Source organism: Sphaeramia orbicularis, chromosome 21, assembly GCF_902148855.1.
Source record: "Sphaeramia orbicularis chromosome 21, fSphaOr1.1, whole genome shotgun sequence".
NCBI classification, from domain to species: Eukaryota; Metazoa; Chordata; class Actinopteri; order Kurtiformes; family Apogonidae; genus Sphaeramia; species Sphaeramia orbicularis.
The window spans coordinates 57147371-57163095 of NC_043977.1; the positions used below are offsets into that span (position 1 = coordinate 57147371).

The following is a 15725-nucleotide window of genomic DNA, read 5'->3' on the forward strand; positions in this document are numbered from 1 at the left end:
AGCCACAGACAGAAGGTCCTGGGTTCAAATCCAACACCAGTCCATGGGGGTGGGGCCTTTTGTCCATGGGGGTGGGACCTTTAGTCCATGGGGGTGGGGCCTTTAGTCCATGGGGGTGGGGCCTTTAGTCCATGGGGGTGGGGCCTTTCTGTGTGGAGTTCACATGTTCTTCTGTGTCTGTGTGGGTTCTCTCTGGTCCTCTGGCTCCTCCCACCATCCAAACACATGCTCTGATAGGTTCATGGGTTCATCTAAATCCCCCATAGGTGTGAATGTGACAGTGTGTTTGTCTGTGTATGTTCAGTCTGTGATGAACTGGTCACATGTCCAGGGTGAACCCCGCCTTCGCCCATAAGTAGCTGGGATAGGCTCCACCCCCATGACCCTAGTGAGGATAAAGCAGGTTCTGAAAATGAATGAATGAATGAAGTGTTAGTGATTCCCTCCTAAATGTGTGCTGGTGTTTCCTCCACACTAATGGAAATTCAAATGTTCTGTCCATGTTTGAATATTTAGTGTCTAATGTGTCTGTAAAGGACCAAAGGCCTGGGGGGTCCCACCAGGAAACCAGAGGGAAGAAAACTATGGACAGATTTGATAAAATGTCAGAATGTATGAATTTTTGAAAAAACTAGTCATTTTGGTGACCTTTAACCTCCAACATGACCTTTAACCTCCAACATGACCTTTAACCTCCAACATGACCTTGACAGTAGACTGTTCATAGTCCACAGTACTGTTATGATACAGTCTGGCACTGACAAGATCATGAACTGTCCCATCATGAACATGTTTATACACTGCACTGGACAAAAGAGTAGAGAAGCTGGGAAAGCTGTGATTTTCAGAGGGGGGGCGTTGGACGAAAATGTCAAAAAAATTCCACAGGAGTGTTTAGAACATCTTGTTGCATCAGAAAATCAGGGCTAATGTGATATTTGATATTAAGCCCCCCCCCCCCCCCAGTAGTAGGTTAAAGTGCAAAAATAATAGACAGATGATACAGATGAAGTTGTGCTGAAAAAACAGATCCAAACATGGGTATAGTAAACATTTGTTTCTATAGTATATAAAGGCCAAATCAAAAGGACTGAAAAACAGACAGAATAGACTCAGACCACTAAGGGTTAATATTGGAATGTTTCTGACACAGAAGGGACACTGTCCCAATTATTTTATTTGTTTATTTCAAAATACAGCATGGTTAAATTCTTTCAGTGTGTGTAATCGTACTTTTTGAACATTTTGAGCACAATTTCAACAATACCGTGATAATAATGATAACCTTGATAATTTTGGTCACAATAACCGTGATGTGAAATTTTCATATGGTTCCATCCCTAGTACCAAATAAAAAAAGACAAACATACAGTTCAGATCAGGTCATATTATGAAAGGGTTAGATCTGTCATATGATGCATGTGGGTCAAAGGTCGACAACATCTATCCACTTTTAATCAATAAAGTGCACAACATCGCCATGGTAACATCATTCTGTATATAGTGACTTTAAAAGTTCCATCACAAAGGTGTTTTGATGACACTGACCACATTTAGAGTTTCTTGTGTATATTATAAGTACAACAGCTGAAAACGGCAAAAACTCCAAAAAATCAGAGTTCCATATTCAAAGCAAACACTCTGCCTCCTGTTAGGAACAGAGTACTGCTGTCTTCATCCTGCCTACTGAACGTGTTTCATCTGTTACTGAACCTGCCTCATTACATACGTGTTCAGTTCAGATCTGGTTTGGCCGGACACTTTTAAGAGGACGTTACATGACTTCGAGAGGGAGACGTGTCTGCAGGTGTTGTGTCTGATGCACTTCATCTTCATCTTGTGGGCACTTTTAGCAAAACTGACTTTGGGAGGTTCGACTTGAATGAATGTGTAAAAACACGTAGACTCAAGGATCTCAGGAAGAGACTGTTGTTCCAATATTTTCTAGATTTGTTCCACCGGAAGTGTAACCTCTGCTACTTTAGGAAACATCTACGTGTTGCAAAGGACAAAACAGTGTCTCTTTATCTGCCCAGGAGCCCCATAGAATATAAGGAGCCAGGGTAAAAACCCCAACTGCTGGGAATGGGGGGTACCCCACAATTTAAAAGGGACTTACCACTTGAAGTCGGTGTCGGGGAACACAACAGGAGAATGAAGAAAAATTCACCAAGAGAAGGGTTGAGTTTAAAAAAAGTTTACCAAAATCTGGTTTATTAAAACAGCAAAAGTTTACAAAAAATCAAAACTTGTGAATTATCAGAGAAGGCAGTTTACCACTAGTATCTCTATAAAACACACACTTGTCAAAACAAAACCCCTTCCACTAGGGAGTCTCCTTCATTACGTTTTATAGTCTTTAGTGACTGTTGGAGACTCCCATTTCCTCGTGACCTCATTAATACAAGACTCACAATTGGTTAATAATAACACATGGGCAAAGCATATCCGTTATACGTCATTTGTTCAGCATTATTTCTAAGAAAAGCTTATAACAAAAGTTCATCTAAGTTCAGCGTGTGCTGTGTACGCCTGTCAATCAACTTTGGTTAGGCATCTAAGCCCAGAAAACCCATAAAATAACCCTCTTTCTACATAGTCTAGCTGCAAAGCCATCTAAGTCTCAACACCTGCACTGTTAGGCTAGCATGTCTTGACCACGAAAATCGCCTAGTTCGTATTCAGTTTTTTCCGCTCTACGCTCTCTTTACCACAACTACTTTCTAAAGATGTAAAAACAGATCTTTTAGGTAGAATCTGACCTCTGCTCTTAGTTCATCACATGCAGGTGTTAGTTCAATCAAAACCACACACACACAAATCTAACTTGACTGTTCAGTACCTCTTAAAATAAAAATACAAGATATAGTTGGAAAATATAACTCAGAATATAACTTAAGACTTGCAAAATTAAAGACTCTTCAAGCAAAACAACTTTGTAATGTAAAGATTAAGCGGAACACTAATGATGTTACTTTTCCTCTCCTCCATTTTGGTTCATGATGCATGATATTCACCTGACATAGTAAAATTTAAAGTCACATTCAACTACCATTTAAAACAATCCGTTTAACAAATGAATGAATGAATGAATTTATTTTTGGTTTTACATCAGTCATTGTACTCAGTACATTAATCACAATAAACATAAAAAAACGAAAAAGGAATAGACTAGAAGCAAAAGCTTATTTTGTTGCCTCTCCTTTTCACCTAATACACTGTTTACATCAGCTTAAATGTGAACAGCATCGAGCATTCACACCAGAATAAAAAAAAAAAAAAAAAATCAACAGCAACAAAAAAACATACGTCTCATTTCAATATTTCTGAATAATTTTAAACTTCAGGCACTTTTTTGTTTTTAACTTCACCAGAGGAGTGAATAACTGAAATGCATCATCAGGTCCATTTGAAATCAAGGACTTGATTTTGTGTTTTTATGTATGAAAGTTTGTGTCTGTAACTATTTAATGTACTGAGCCCGTCATGGACAGGACGGTCCTGGAAAAGAGATTTTTAATCTCAGTGAGGTTTTCCTGGTTAAATAACAATAAATGAATGAATGAATGAATGAATAAATAAATAAAGGACTTTATGGAATGTCAGAAGTTTGTTACAAATAAACTGTAGCCAAAAGGGTCTGCACAGTGGGTGTCCACCTGACCACACACACACACACACACACACACACACAAATGTGTGTGTGTGTGTGTGTGTGTGTGTGTGTGTGTGTGTGTGTGTGTGTGTGTGTGAGTGTGTGTGTGTGTGTGTGAGTGCAGCCCACCAACAGGTTCAGCTGTTCTTTAGTCAAACACACAAACACAGACCTCACAGCTGTTCTACTCTGTTCTGTTCTCTTCTGTTCTGTTCTGTTCTGCTCTGTTCTGTTCTGTTCTGTTCTGTTCTGTTCTGTTCTACTCTGTTCTGTTCTGTTCTGTTCTGTTCTACTCTGTTCTGTTCTGTTCTGTTCTGTTCTCTTCTCTTCTGTTCTGTTCTCTTCTGTTCTGTTCTGTTCTGTTCTACTCTGTTCTGTTCTGTTCTGTTCTGTTCTACTCTGTTCTGTTCTGTTCTGTTCTACTCTGTTCTGTTCTCTTCTGTTCTGTTCTGTTCTGTTCTGTTCTACTCTGTTCTGTTCTACTCTGTTCTGTTCTGTTCTGTTCTGTTCTGTTCTACTCTGTTCTGTTCTACTCTGTTCTGTTCTGTTCTGTTCTACTCTGTTCTGTTCTACTCTGTTCTGTTCTGTTCTACTCTGTTCTGTTCTGTTCTGTTCTACTCTGTTCTGTTCTCTTCTGTTCTGTTCTGTTCTGTTCTCTTCTGTTCTGTTCTGTTCTGTTCTACTCTGTTCTGCTCTGTTCTGTTCTGTTCTCTTCTGTTCTGTTCTGTTCTGTTCTACTCTGTTCTGTTCTGTTCTGTTCTCTTCTGTTCTGTTCTGTTCTCTTCTGTTCTGTTCTGTTCTGTTCTGTTCTACTCTGTTCTGTTCTCTTCTGTTCTGTTCTGTTCTACTCTGTTCTGTTCTGTTCTGTTCTGTTCTACTCTGTTCTGTTCTCTTCTGTTCTGGATCACAGTTCATCCTCAGTGACAGAACATGGTTCCCATCTTTACCCACCTGTTGTCATCAGATCTTTAGATGAGGTGTGGATGTTCTACATGCAGAAAGTCCCACTGTGAGTGGAAATGACAGGTCTGTGATTTCAGGATGTGCCTTTCATCCTAAATGCTAAGCTGGCACACAGCTGGATGTCCATATATGGACATATTCAGCTCTGCAGTCCTACTTAAAGTGTCAGCGACTCCAAATAGAACAAGATTTAACCACAGACGTGGACTACAAAGACATGTGATCCTCTGAACCTACATGCCTGTTTAAAGCAGGTCAGATCACTGAGACAACTACAGCATAACACACTGTCACACACTTCAAACACACACAGGACGTGTTCGAACTAGTGCATTAACTGAAAAGTGGCTTTTTCATTCAGACACTGCACTCTTTTCTAGAACATGCTGTGTGTCTAGTCTGCCGCTGTCTAAACCTTTAACCTTTAACCCTTCTGGCTACAGTTTATTTGTAATAAACTTCTGACATCTCGTAAAGTCATTCATTCATTCATTCATTCATTCATTTATTTATTTATTTATTTATTTATTTATTTACCTTTATTTAACCAGGAAAACCTCACTGAGATTAAAAATCTCTTTTCCTCTATTGCAGGGCTGTCAAACTCATTTTAGTTCAGGGGCCAGATTCAGCTAAATTGGATCTGCAGTGGGCCCAACCAGTAAAATAATAACAGAATAATATAGAAATATGTCAACTCCAAACTTTTCTCTGTGTTTTAGAGCGAAAAAAGTTCATTTACATTATGAACAGGTTTACATCTACAAACTATTCTTTCAAACAATGTGAATAACATGAACAAACTGAAACAATAAGTGTAGTTTTAACACTATTCTGCCTCAGTTTATCATTTCCACATGTACATTATAACGTACAGATCACAGTGGATCTACAAACACACAAAACATTTAATAACAGACAGAATATTGGTCCAATTGTATTTGCTTCTCTTATGACATTTCAGGTTATTCACATTTTTTTGCAAAATTATACTTTGTTTTAGTGTAAATACATGAAAATATTTACATTTACAAAGAGAAATGTGGAGTTGTCATTATTTCTCTGTTACTCTGACAGTATTTGACTGGTCTGACCCACTGGAGACTGAACTGGTCTGAATGTGGAACCTGAACTAAAAGGATTGTTCATATCTTCAGTGTAATTTTTACATTTCACACATTCATCCCAGGGCCGGACTGGACCCTTTGGCGGGCCGGATTTGGCCCTCAGGCCGCATGTTTGACACCTGTGCTTTAACCACTTTATGTCGTTCACTTCAGTTTAACAGTAAATTCCAGGTTTTTGGCTTCTGTTTAGTTTTGGCTAAATGTCTGAGAAGGACTGCTGATGCTTGTGTCTTAGTTTTTTATTCTGCTCTTTGCTATACATTTGTTCATGTTCCAGTGGATGTCAGGACCAGTTGTTCACTGTTGAACTTCTGTGTGTCTGTGTTGTTCTTCTGCTGTCAATGTGATGACATCATCATACGACAAGTCGACTCGACTTCAAATTTATTGACAAGTCGATCTAAAAAAATCACTAATGCCCTAGTTCAGACGTATTTTTCTGGTTAACACTTGGCACAGATAAGAACTAGTTAGTGTTCTTAGAAAGGTCAGGGTGTGAAAAGGAGGGAAATATTCCTTCATGTCAGCAGCATTAAAGCTGGAGAAGGAGGAAAACAGAAACACATGTAAACAATGACAAACCGAAACCAAAACTGCAGATTTCCTGTTGAGTTTCTGGTATTTCTGTAACATGTATGTGTGTGCATTAGAACCTGAAACACACACATGCATTAAATGTGTGTATGTTTAGGTGGAACCAGACTGTGGATGATAACGTAAGAAGTTCTAATGTCATTGGCCAAAAGCTATTATGTTATCGGTTCAGGACTTTTATTACATTATTGGTCAGATATTAGGTTATTGGCCTATTACGTTTTAAAAATGGCAGATTTATTACATTATCAGTTGTTCTTCCATTCTTGGTTGTTCTTCCATTCTTGGCTTCTACAGGGTCCATACATGGTTGGATCAAATCTGCTGAATGTGGACTTAACTGTACTCTGTGATTGTCCTCAGGCATCAGGTGAAGGAAGTGGATTTGAAGAAACCAGACCACTGAGACCAGCGGTGGACAGACAGAAGTGGATGGTATGGAGCTGCTTCATTCTGTTTTTAAAATCTTTAACTGTGTTCAAAGGTTTGCTTCTAATTCTTTCTTTCTTTATTTAGGATCCCCATTAGCTGTACCATAACTGCAGCTATTCTTCCTGGGGTCCTCACAATAATCTTTACAACTTGTCAATGCGAATAACATACAATATAATCATACAAAACAATTTTCACATACAAAAAAACAGACAAAAATACAAACAGGACAGCTCCTTCAGGTCAGCAGCGGTACAGTGTATACAGAACATAAATTCAGTTAACTCAGGTATCAGTCATCTATGGTCCATATGTGTTTCTTAACTGATTTCTTAAATTTCATTTTACACTTTTCTTGTGTGATGTGTTCCAGTAGTTTGTTCCATTCTTGCGTTCCTCTGTTTATTTCCATTCTTTTCATTGTATTTGTTCTTGTTTGGGTCTGTGTAAAATTCCCTCTGGTCGTCTTCCTGGTTGCATAGCTATGGCTATCTGAACTAAAACAAACATTTTTGTACAAGATGGATTTTTTAATTGTTCTAATAATATTTCTAAAGAAAACCAATAATGAATAAAGTCATCTTTTTTAACAGAGTCAGTTCCAGTGGTTCTGCATCTCAGTAACATTTGTTCTGTAGCCACGCTGGAATGCAGTGCCAGCGGCTCTATTTTGTGCAGTTTGCAACTTTTTAATATTTTCTGGTGTTGTATTTGACCAGACTGCTGGACAGTAGTCCAACACTGACAGGACTAAGGACTGAAGCACCGGTTAAATTCAACTGGTGACATAAAAGCTGCACACCTTCGACCACACAAACAGCATTTCCCACCTTGGTCGTCATATTATCGATCTGTTTAGTCCAAGACTATTTGTTATCTAACAGAACTCCCAGTAATGTTGTTTCTTGAACTTGTTTCACAGATATTTGATTTATGATGAGATTCAGTTCAGGTTGATGCTGCAGAGTTTGAGTTGAGCCAAATATAATACTGTTCATTTTTGATACATTAAGAACCAGCTTATTTTTCCAGATCCATTCAATCACAGATTGCAGTTCCTGCTGTAGGGATAGATTTAACTGCAGACATGTGGGTGCTGTCAAATAAACTGTAGAATCATCTACATACATTGCTATAGTTGCCTTATTTGATTAACACTAATCACCCACTGAGTGTATTTGTTGTGACTTGAATTTGGTTCGGTGTTGAAGTGGACCAGTTTGAGGGGTTGAAGGATGCAGCAGAGCAGGTCTGAGGCCTACACCTGCCTCACAAAGGTGATTAACAGACACTCAGTCTTCCCAGTCTTACATATACCACTGATATCTCAAGTTACTCGGCCCTCCAGAGATTAAAAACTGCTGAGTTGATGTCTGGAAATGGAGCTGCTTCTGTCTTCTACATTTGGAGACAAAGACCGTTCCATAAACAGATATCCTCTGGGTGAACGAGACCAGAAAAACCAGCCTGAATGCTAATCAGACCCAGCAACAAGTTCACCACTGATTTAGTCTGGACATGTGGCCTTTGAATTAACCCTCAGTATGTGAGCAGATTATGCACACTTCACACTTCATGTCATTAAAGGTCATATTTTTACCATTTGTTTTAGGTCAGAATTCAAAAGTTGTTCATGTTTGCATGATTTTTTAAAATTCTGGCCCATCCACTAAAATCAGCACGTTGTAGACGATGAAACACTGAAGTGAGTAAAAAATGCACATTTTAGCATTTACTATAACATTTAGGGCTGTAAGAAAATATCGGTTCTGCAGTATATCGCGATATTTCATTTCACAATACTGTTTCGATATTAAAAAGTACAGTATCGATATTTTTAGGTATTTATTCAAATGCAGATATTGTGGAGGTTCATTTTAGTTTTTTTGTTTTTCTTTTTTGTTTATATTTTATTTATTATTATTTCACACTCTTATTAAATAATGTTTGTTCCTTTGTTGGGATTGAACTCAAATCCTGTTCTGATGTTAGTTGTGAACTAATAGAATCTGAACATTTGAACAGGATCTGAAACTGGAATGTCTGGAAAACAGAATTTCAGTTTGAACACAGGAACATTTTGTGATAGAACAATGTGTTTAGTATTTGTGCAGATTTCTGCTGTAATTCAATTCTTCAAGGAAATAATCATTTAAAAAAGAAATAAACAAAAAATTGCCTTTTTAACAGTATCGTGATATATTGTGATATATCGTATCATGATCCTAGTGTTGTGATTTGTATCGTATCACCAGATTCTTGCCAATACACAGCCCTAATAACATTTGACCTAGCACAAAAAATCATAGGGCATATTAACCAGTGTTGGTGTTAATCTTTGACATATAACAGGCTGCAAAATAAAAAAAAAAAAAAAAAAAAAAAAAAAAAATGTATTGGAGAAAAAAGGTTTTTTTGCATCAAAAATCATGGATTGTTTCCATTACAAACATGGCATTTAAAGGGTTAAAATATGACAGTTAATGAGTATTAGATGTTTTTGTTTATGGTTGATGAAATACAAGAAAAAGATTATAAAAAATAGTAATAATAAGGTTAAAAACACACTGTATCAAAAACATTTGGACATTATTCCATTGTGCTGATGATGTGCTTTCAGTGGTTTGGAAGGACCTCAGTGGGACAGCAGAGGGTTAAGGCTGTGCAATATTTACTAATTCATTTGATTTATCAAAGTTTTCCTGTTTTTGAATCATGACTAATCCTCAATTCATGTAGCTACAAAAGTAATTAATTAAAAACATAAATAATCAATCATGTTAAATCAAGGTTTCAGTTTTTGGCCAAATTTCTGAGCTTTAAAACCTTTTTCTTTATGTCTTTGCCTCCCATCCACGCTTAAACGACATTTGAACAAAAACACAAAGTTTGTGCGTATCCATGTGTTCAGGGAAAACAGAATGATTGGAAAATAATGGTGTCTGTTATGGTTTTGTGTCATTAATGAATGATTTGGTTTATTAAGAGTCTGGGTTAGACCAGCTCTACATGTAATAATAATAATAATAGCGGTATTTATATAGCACCTTTTAAAACAAAGTTTACAAAGTGCTTTGACAAACAATGTAATGTGTTGTAAGATAAATTTTGTTATGATTTGGCACTATGTACATAAAATTGGTCGGTCGGTCAGAGCTGCACCTGAAACATCAGCTCCAGGTGTATAAATGCAGCAGACTGAGGTCAGCACTGATAGTTTTGTTTGACGAACCAGAGCGTATGTAAAGAACACACGTCCACAGCCCCGGCCCTTCAACATGACGGTAACTGAAGTTTACATCTGAACTGCTCAGTGCTGCTCATTTTTCTTCAGAGGAAGAAAATACCTCTTTAGAAAACCTGCTCTGTTATTGTGCACAGAACATGATGGATAAGTGTGTCCTCTTATGAGTCCACATTACCTGGTGGACCAGATATGTTCACACTTTGAATATCTGCAGAGGTGCAGGAGTTGTGTTTGTATGTTTAGTCCTTTTCCAAACAAGGCAAAAAACTTCCTCATGTGAGACTTGATACTTTTGATGATTCCAACATTTTGGAATGTGCATTAACCTCCTCAGACCCAGGAAATGTCAGCAGAGTACCAGCTTTTTTGTTTGTTTTTTTTTATTAAATCAGTGCCGATGTTGGAAAGATCATGATGCAACAGTTTTTTCAAATGCACTTTTTTAAATTTTTAGGGAATGTCCTTTGTGGTGGACAGTTTTCTTTTCTTTTTTGCATGAAGTTGTGAAACGCTTGTCCACAAATGTGGACAGAAAACCCACAGCTGGGTCTGAGGAGGATAAACCTGTCTTCTCAGTTGTCTGAAGGCTAGGGATGGGAATCCAGAACCGGTTCTTTTTGAGAACTGGATCCCAGTAGCTCAGTTCCGTGGAATCATTTGCCTGCTTAACAATTCTGCTTATCGATTCCACCGTCGTTGTGCATGTGTGATGACGTCACGTGTACGCTGCATGGTTTTGGTCAGAACGAAGACAACATGGTGTTGAGACAGAAACGGTCCAAACAGACCACACCAGGTCTACACAGACCACACCAGGTCTACACAGACCACACCAGGTCTAAACAGACCACACCAGGTCTAAACAGACCACACCAGGTCTAAACAGACCACACCAGGTCCACACAGACCACACCAGGTCCAAACAGACCACACCAGGTCCACACAGACCACACCAGGTCTAAACAGACCACACCAGGTCTAAACAGACCACACCAGGTCCAGTTGAACTCTGTCAAAACTTCCATTTCTTCTAAAGGTGGAATCCCTCCAGTCTGTTCAATCATTCGTCCACATGTGATTCATTTGATTCTCTACTCAGTGGTGCTTGTGAATCTAGCTGCAGAGTGAACACCAGGCCGTCATCCGGGCCCAGTTCTGGTTCTGGTGCGGGCAACAAATGTCGTACCCCCTCAAATACAAGTTTCTGAAGGTAGAGGAAAGGAAATGAGGAGCACAACAACAGGAGATGAGTAGAGTCGAACTGGTTCCACGTAGTGGAAATGCAGCAATAGAGGAATTAGTAAAGAGTCTGGAGTTTCACTTTCACTCCACGACGCCCCCATACCCCCCCCCCAAAAACAGGCTCAGCGTCATCTGTTGTTATTATTTGTTCATACTGTATATGTTCTATTTTCTGTGCAGATGGAAATATAAAAAACAGTTAATGCAAACACACCCGTTTGTACTCTTTTATTCCCTCACCCAATGAGAACTGATAAGAGAATCAATAAGAGAATCGATAATGGAATCGTTAAATTCTTATCGGCTCCCATCCCTGCTGACGGCCTAACTCTGTACATACAGCGTCAGCCTGACAGACTGTGTTCACACACACTGGACACTGGTTGAATCAGGCGTTTATCTTGTCGTTTATCTGCTGTCTTCGTCCTGTCTCTGCTCTGTGTCTGTCTCACACTTTGTCAGATTCCACAGATTGTCCACCCCCCCCCCCCCCCCCCCCCCCCCCAGATAGCGCTGTGAACTGCAGTGCCGGCTCTGCCATGCACCACCGCTGTGCGTGACCCACTCCCACTCACAATAATAGTGGAGAGGTGGAAAAAGCAGATGTGGATTTGAAGTGGTTGTGATCCAAGCGGAGGCCTGGGCCCTGCAGGCTTAGTTTTTCTGACTGTTTTCTTCATCAGCTGTGCACAGGAACTGACAGATGTGGAAATAAAGTTAGCGGGCAGGTTAATGCGTCTCCCATCGGAAATAGAGCCCCGCTTACTTTACCGTACAGCGCTGCTTTTACAAGGGGCTTTTCCCTCTGTACAAAAGGCATGTATTAGCATCACAGAACATCATCCAACAGCTGGCTCTGAATGCCTACCTGATACTTTTCCATGTGATGTATGTTTGCAGGCCTCTAGTCTGCCCCAGCGTCCAACCAGTGCAATTAAGGCAAGTCTGGGCAGAGAGCAGAGAGACGAGCACAACTTTCCATTTTGTCATTCTGGAATTCAGCGTGATAGATGACGGAGGCACTCAGTCATCCTTAACGGTGTCGCTGCAAAGTCCAAGTGTCGCCTTCAGCATCTAGATGTCTGTCCACCCCCCCCCCCCCCCCCCCCCGACTGCTTTCACACTGCAGGTCTGAACGCACTGAGGATTTTTGGCTGAAATTAGATTTTTTTGTGTGTGGGTTCATATTCCACATTAAATGCGACTTCTATCAGTTTTGAGTCTGAACTGAATGTGACCCTGAAGTGGCCCACATGCACTAAAGAGGTCCTGAAGTGGCCCACATGCACTAAAGAGGTCCTGAAGTGACCCACATGCACTAAAGAGGTCCTGATGGAATACGAGACCATGCAGACACACAGTGTTTACAGAAGGAAATATGGAGGATGAAGAACTGAAACGTCTGTCGCATTTCAGTGACGTAAAGGTCGGATAAATGCGACCTGGATGTTCAGACTGAAGTCACATTGGAAGAGATCAGATCTGGATCAGATTTAGGACCACATACGAAAGTGGTCTGGGTCAGATTTAGGACCGCATATGAAAGTGGTCCGGGTCAGATTTAGGACCACATATGAAAGCGGTCCAGGTCAGATTTAGGACCACATATGAAAGCGGTCCGGGTCAGATTTAGGACCACATATGAAAGCGGTCCGGGTCAGATTTAGGACCATATCTGAAAGTGGTCTGGGTCAGATTTAGGACTACATATGAAAGCGGTCTGGGTCAGATTTAGGACCGCATATGAAAGTGGTCTGGGTCAGATTTAGGACTACATATGAAAGCGGTCTGGGTCAGATTTAGGACTACATATGAAAGCGGTCTGGGTCAGATTTAGGACCACATCTGAAAGTGGTCTGGGTCAGATTTAGGACTACATATGAAAGCGGTCTGGGTCAGATTTAGGACTACATATGAAAGCGGTCTGGGTCAGATTTAGGACCACATATGAAAGTGGTCCGGGTCAGATTAGTGCTGTTCAGACTGTCTTTAACAGATCAGATACAGGTCACATAAAAATGGGATTTGCTCCACATGTACCTTCAGTCTGAACGTGGCCTAAGAGTCGAACCTTTGGGTGAAGGATCTTCACAGTTGACCACATGAATGCACAAAGTGGGCTGTGTTTCCTCTGTGAAATGGCAGGAAAAAAAAAACAGAGCAGAACCCTCCCAGTGTCCTGCAGAGAAGGTGGGCTCCACCCTCGGAGCTGCATACCTGTTCTTACATTCAGGGTTTGTGTGTTTCACATCCATCAACACTATGTTCTAAAGATCTGAGCCTCCCACCCATCTGCCCCGTCTGTGACGGATCGCTAAAGGAGTGAACAGGCAGGGTATTCTTTATCACATTAATACATACATCAGCTTACAACAGCCCATAATAGCCTGGGCAAATTCTTAGCATAGTCACTGCTGTGCAGCTCCGATAGGCAGAAGGTTTTCCCAGAGTGAAGGGGTTAATGATCAGCATGGGCTGGGCTGTGTCCCTTCAGCTGCCCCCTCTGCTGCATTCTGCACCCACTCCTCTGTGGAAATTCCACTGGTGACCATTCCAGGTGTGTCCCTAGTGGAGAATGACCCACGGGTGTGGATTTGCATTTTTACCCCACACCCGTCAGTCATCACAAGCTCCTGCTGCTTCTTCTTTCCTTTTGTCCCTGTAGAGGACCGAACAGAAGGAGCAGGACAAAGGGGGTAAAAACAGGAAAATGATCATTTAATAAAGTTAGAAAAAGTTTAAACACGCTCCAAAAAATGTCAGTTAACAAAATGAACAAAGATGGGCCCAACTGAGGTCAACTGAACCGAACTGCGACAGAACAAAAACTGACTGAACTAGAAAAGGACTCGGAGAGCGCAGACCTCCGCCAAGGCTGATCAGTGGCCCCCCCCACGTGGGCCCCCCCACGCCAAGGAGGTTATGTTTTTGCCAGAGTTTGTTTGTCTGTCCGTTAGTGTGCAACATAACTCAAAAAGTTATGGACAGATTTTGATGAAATTTTCTGGTCTGCGCCCCCCCCCCCCCGTGGGCCCCCCCACCCCCGATCACCACCAAAATTTAATCATTTCTTCCTTATCCCATTTCCAACAAACCCTGAAAATTTCATCCAAATCTGTCCATAACTTTTTGAGTTATGTTGCACACTAACGGACAGACAAACAGACAGACAAACAAACCCTGGCAAAAACAGAACCTCCTTGGCGGAGGTAACCAGACGAAGAACCAAGGTGGGCTGAAACAGAAGTGGACTAACCCAAACCAAACACAAGGGGAGGCAGTACACTAGGAAATGAAACCAAACCATTAACTGAGTCAAAATGACAGAAAAAACAAATAACCATAACTAGACACAAAATACTGTGTGAAACCAATGTGATTTAAACAAGAATTTAAACTAAATTAACACAAAGAAACAGTCCCCCCCCCAGTTTTGTGATATTAGTTCCTTTCTAGTTGTTTTTTTCTCCATGACTCTGATTTTCAATGTTCTTCCTCTAAATGTCTGTAATATTTTTCCTGCTCTGACTGTAAATACTAATGTTCTTCCTCATCTAACCATCTACTGTCATCACATCTGACTGAGGAAGAAACATCTACCATTAAACTACAGTCAAATACTGATGTTTATCAACTCTATGGACATAAATATGTGGACACATCATGCAAAATTCACCCAAAACAACCCAAAAATTGCTTAATAATCACCCCCCCCCTTCCCCAAAAACAAAAAAATTCACTTCATAATCACCCAAAAATCACCCAATTTCTTTTTTCTCTCTGACTCTGATTTTAAATGTTCTTCCTCTAAATGTCTGTAATATTTTTCCTGCTCTGACTGTAAATACTAATGTTCTTCTTCATCTAACCATCTACTGTCATCACATCTGACTGAGGAAGAAACATCTACCATTAAACTACAGTCAAATACTGATGTTTATCAACTTTATGGACATAAATATGTGGACACATCATGTCTCCAGCTGTCAGATGTCCTGTTCAGGAGGATCAGACACACAAACATCAGTATTAATAATCAATAGGATATCTATCCCATAATATGAAACTGTATTCTGACATCAGTCCTTATAGTTTTGGATCCCAGAGCCCTGTTAGAACACAAACACCTGGATTCAACGGGTCCACAGACTGGGGTCCATTTGGGTCTGAGTATGTATGTAGTATGAGTTAAGTCACAGGTGTCAAACATGTGGCCCGGGGGCCAAATCTGGCCCTTGGGATGAATTTGTGAAATGCAAAAATTACACTAAGGTATTAACAATCAAGGATGTTAAAATCATTTTAGCTCAATTCAGTCTAAAGTGGGTCAGACCAATAAAACACTATCATAATAACCTATAAATAATGAAAACTGCAAATTTTCCTCTTTGTTTTAGTGTTAAAAAAAAAGTCAAATTACACAAAAATGTTTACATTTACAGACTATCCTTTTACAAAAAATGTG

The 15725-nt window shown here is 40.0% G+C and overlaps 1 protein-coding gene across 1 annotated transcript in view; it reads left to right on the forward strand.

Moving 5' to 3' along the window:
- LOC115412084 (collagen alpha-1(XVIII) chain-like) overlaps nucleotides 1-15725 on the forward strand; it is a 201760-nt gene that overhangs the window by 155113 nt on the left and 30922 nt on the right. The window contains exon 5 of the mRNA XM_030124377.1: nucleotides 6703-6774. Within this exon, the coding sequence (XP_029980237.1) occupies nucleotides 6703-6774 (72 nt within the window). The remainder of the gene's footprint in view (nucleotides 1-6702; nucleotides 6775-15725) is intronic.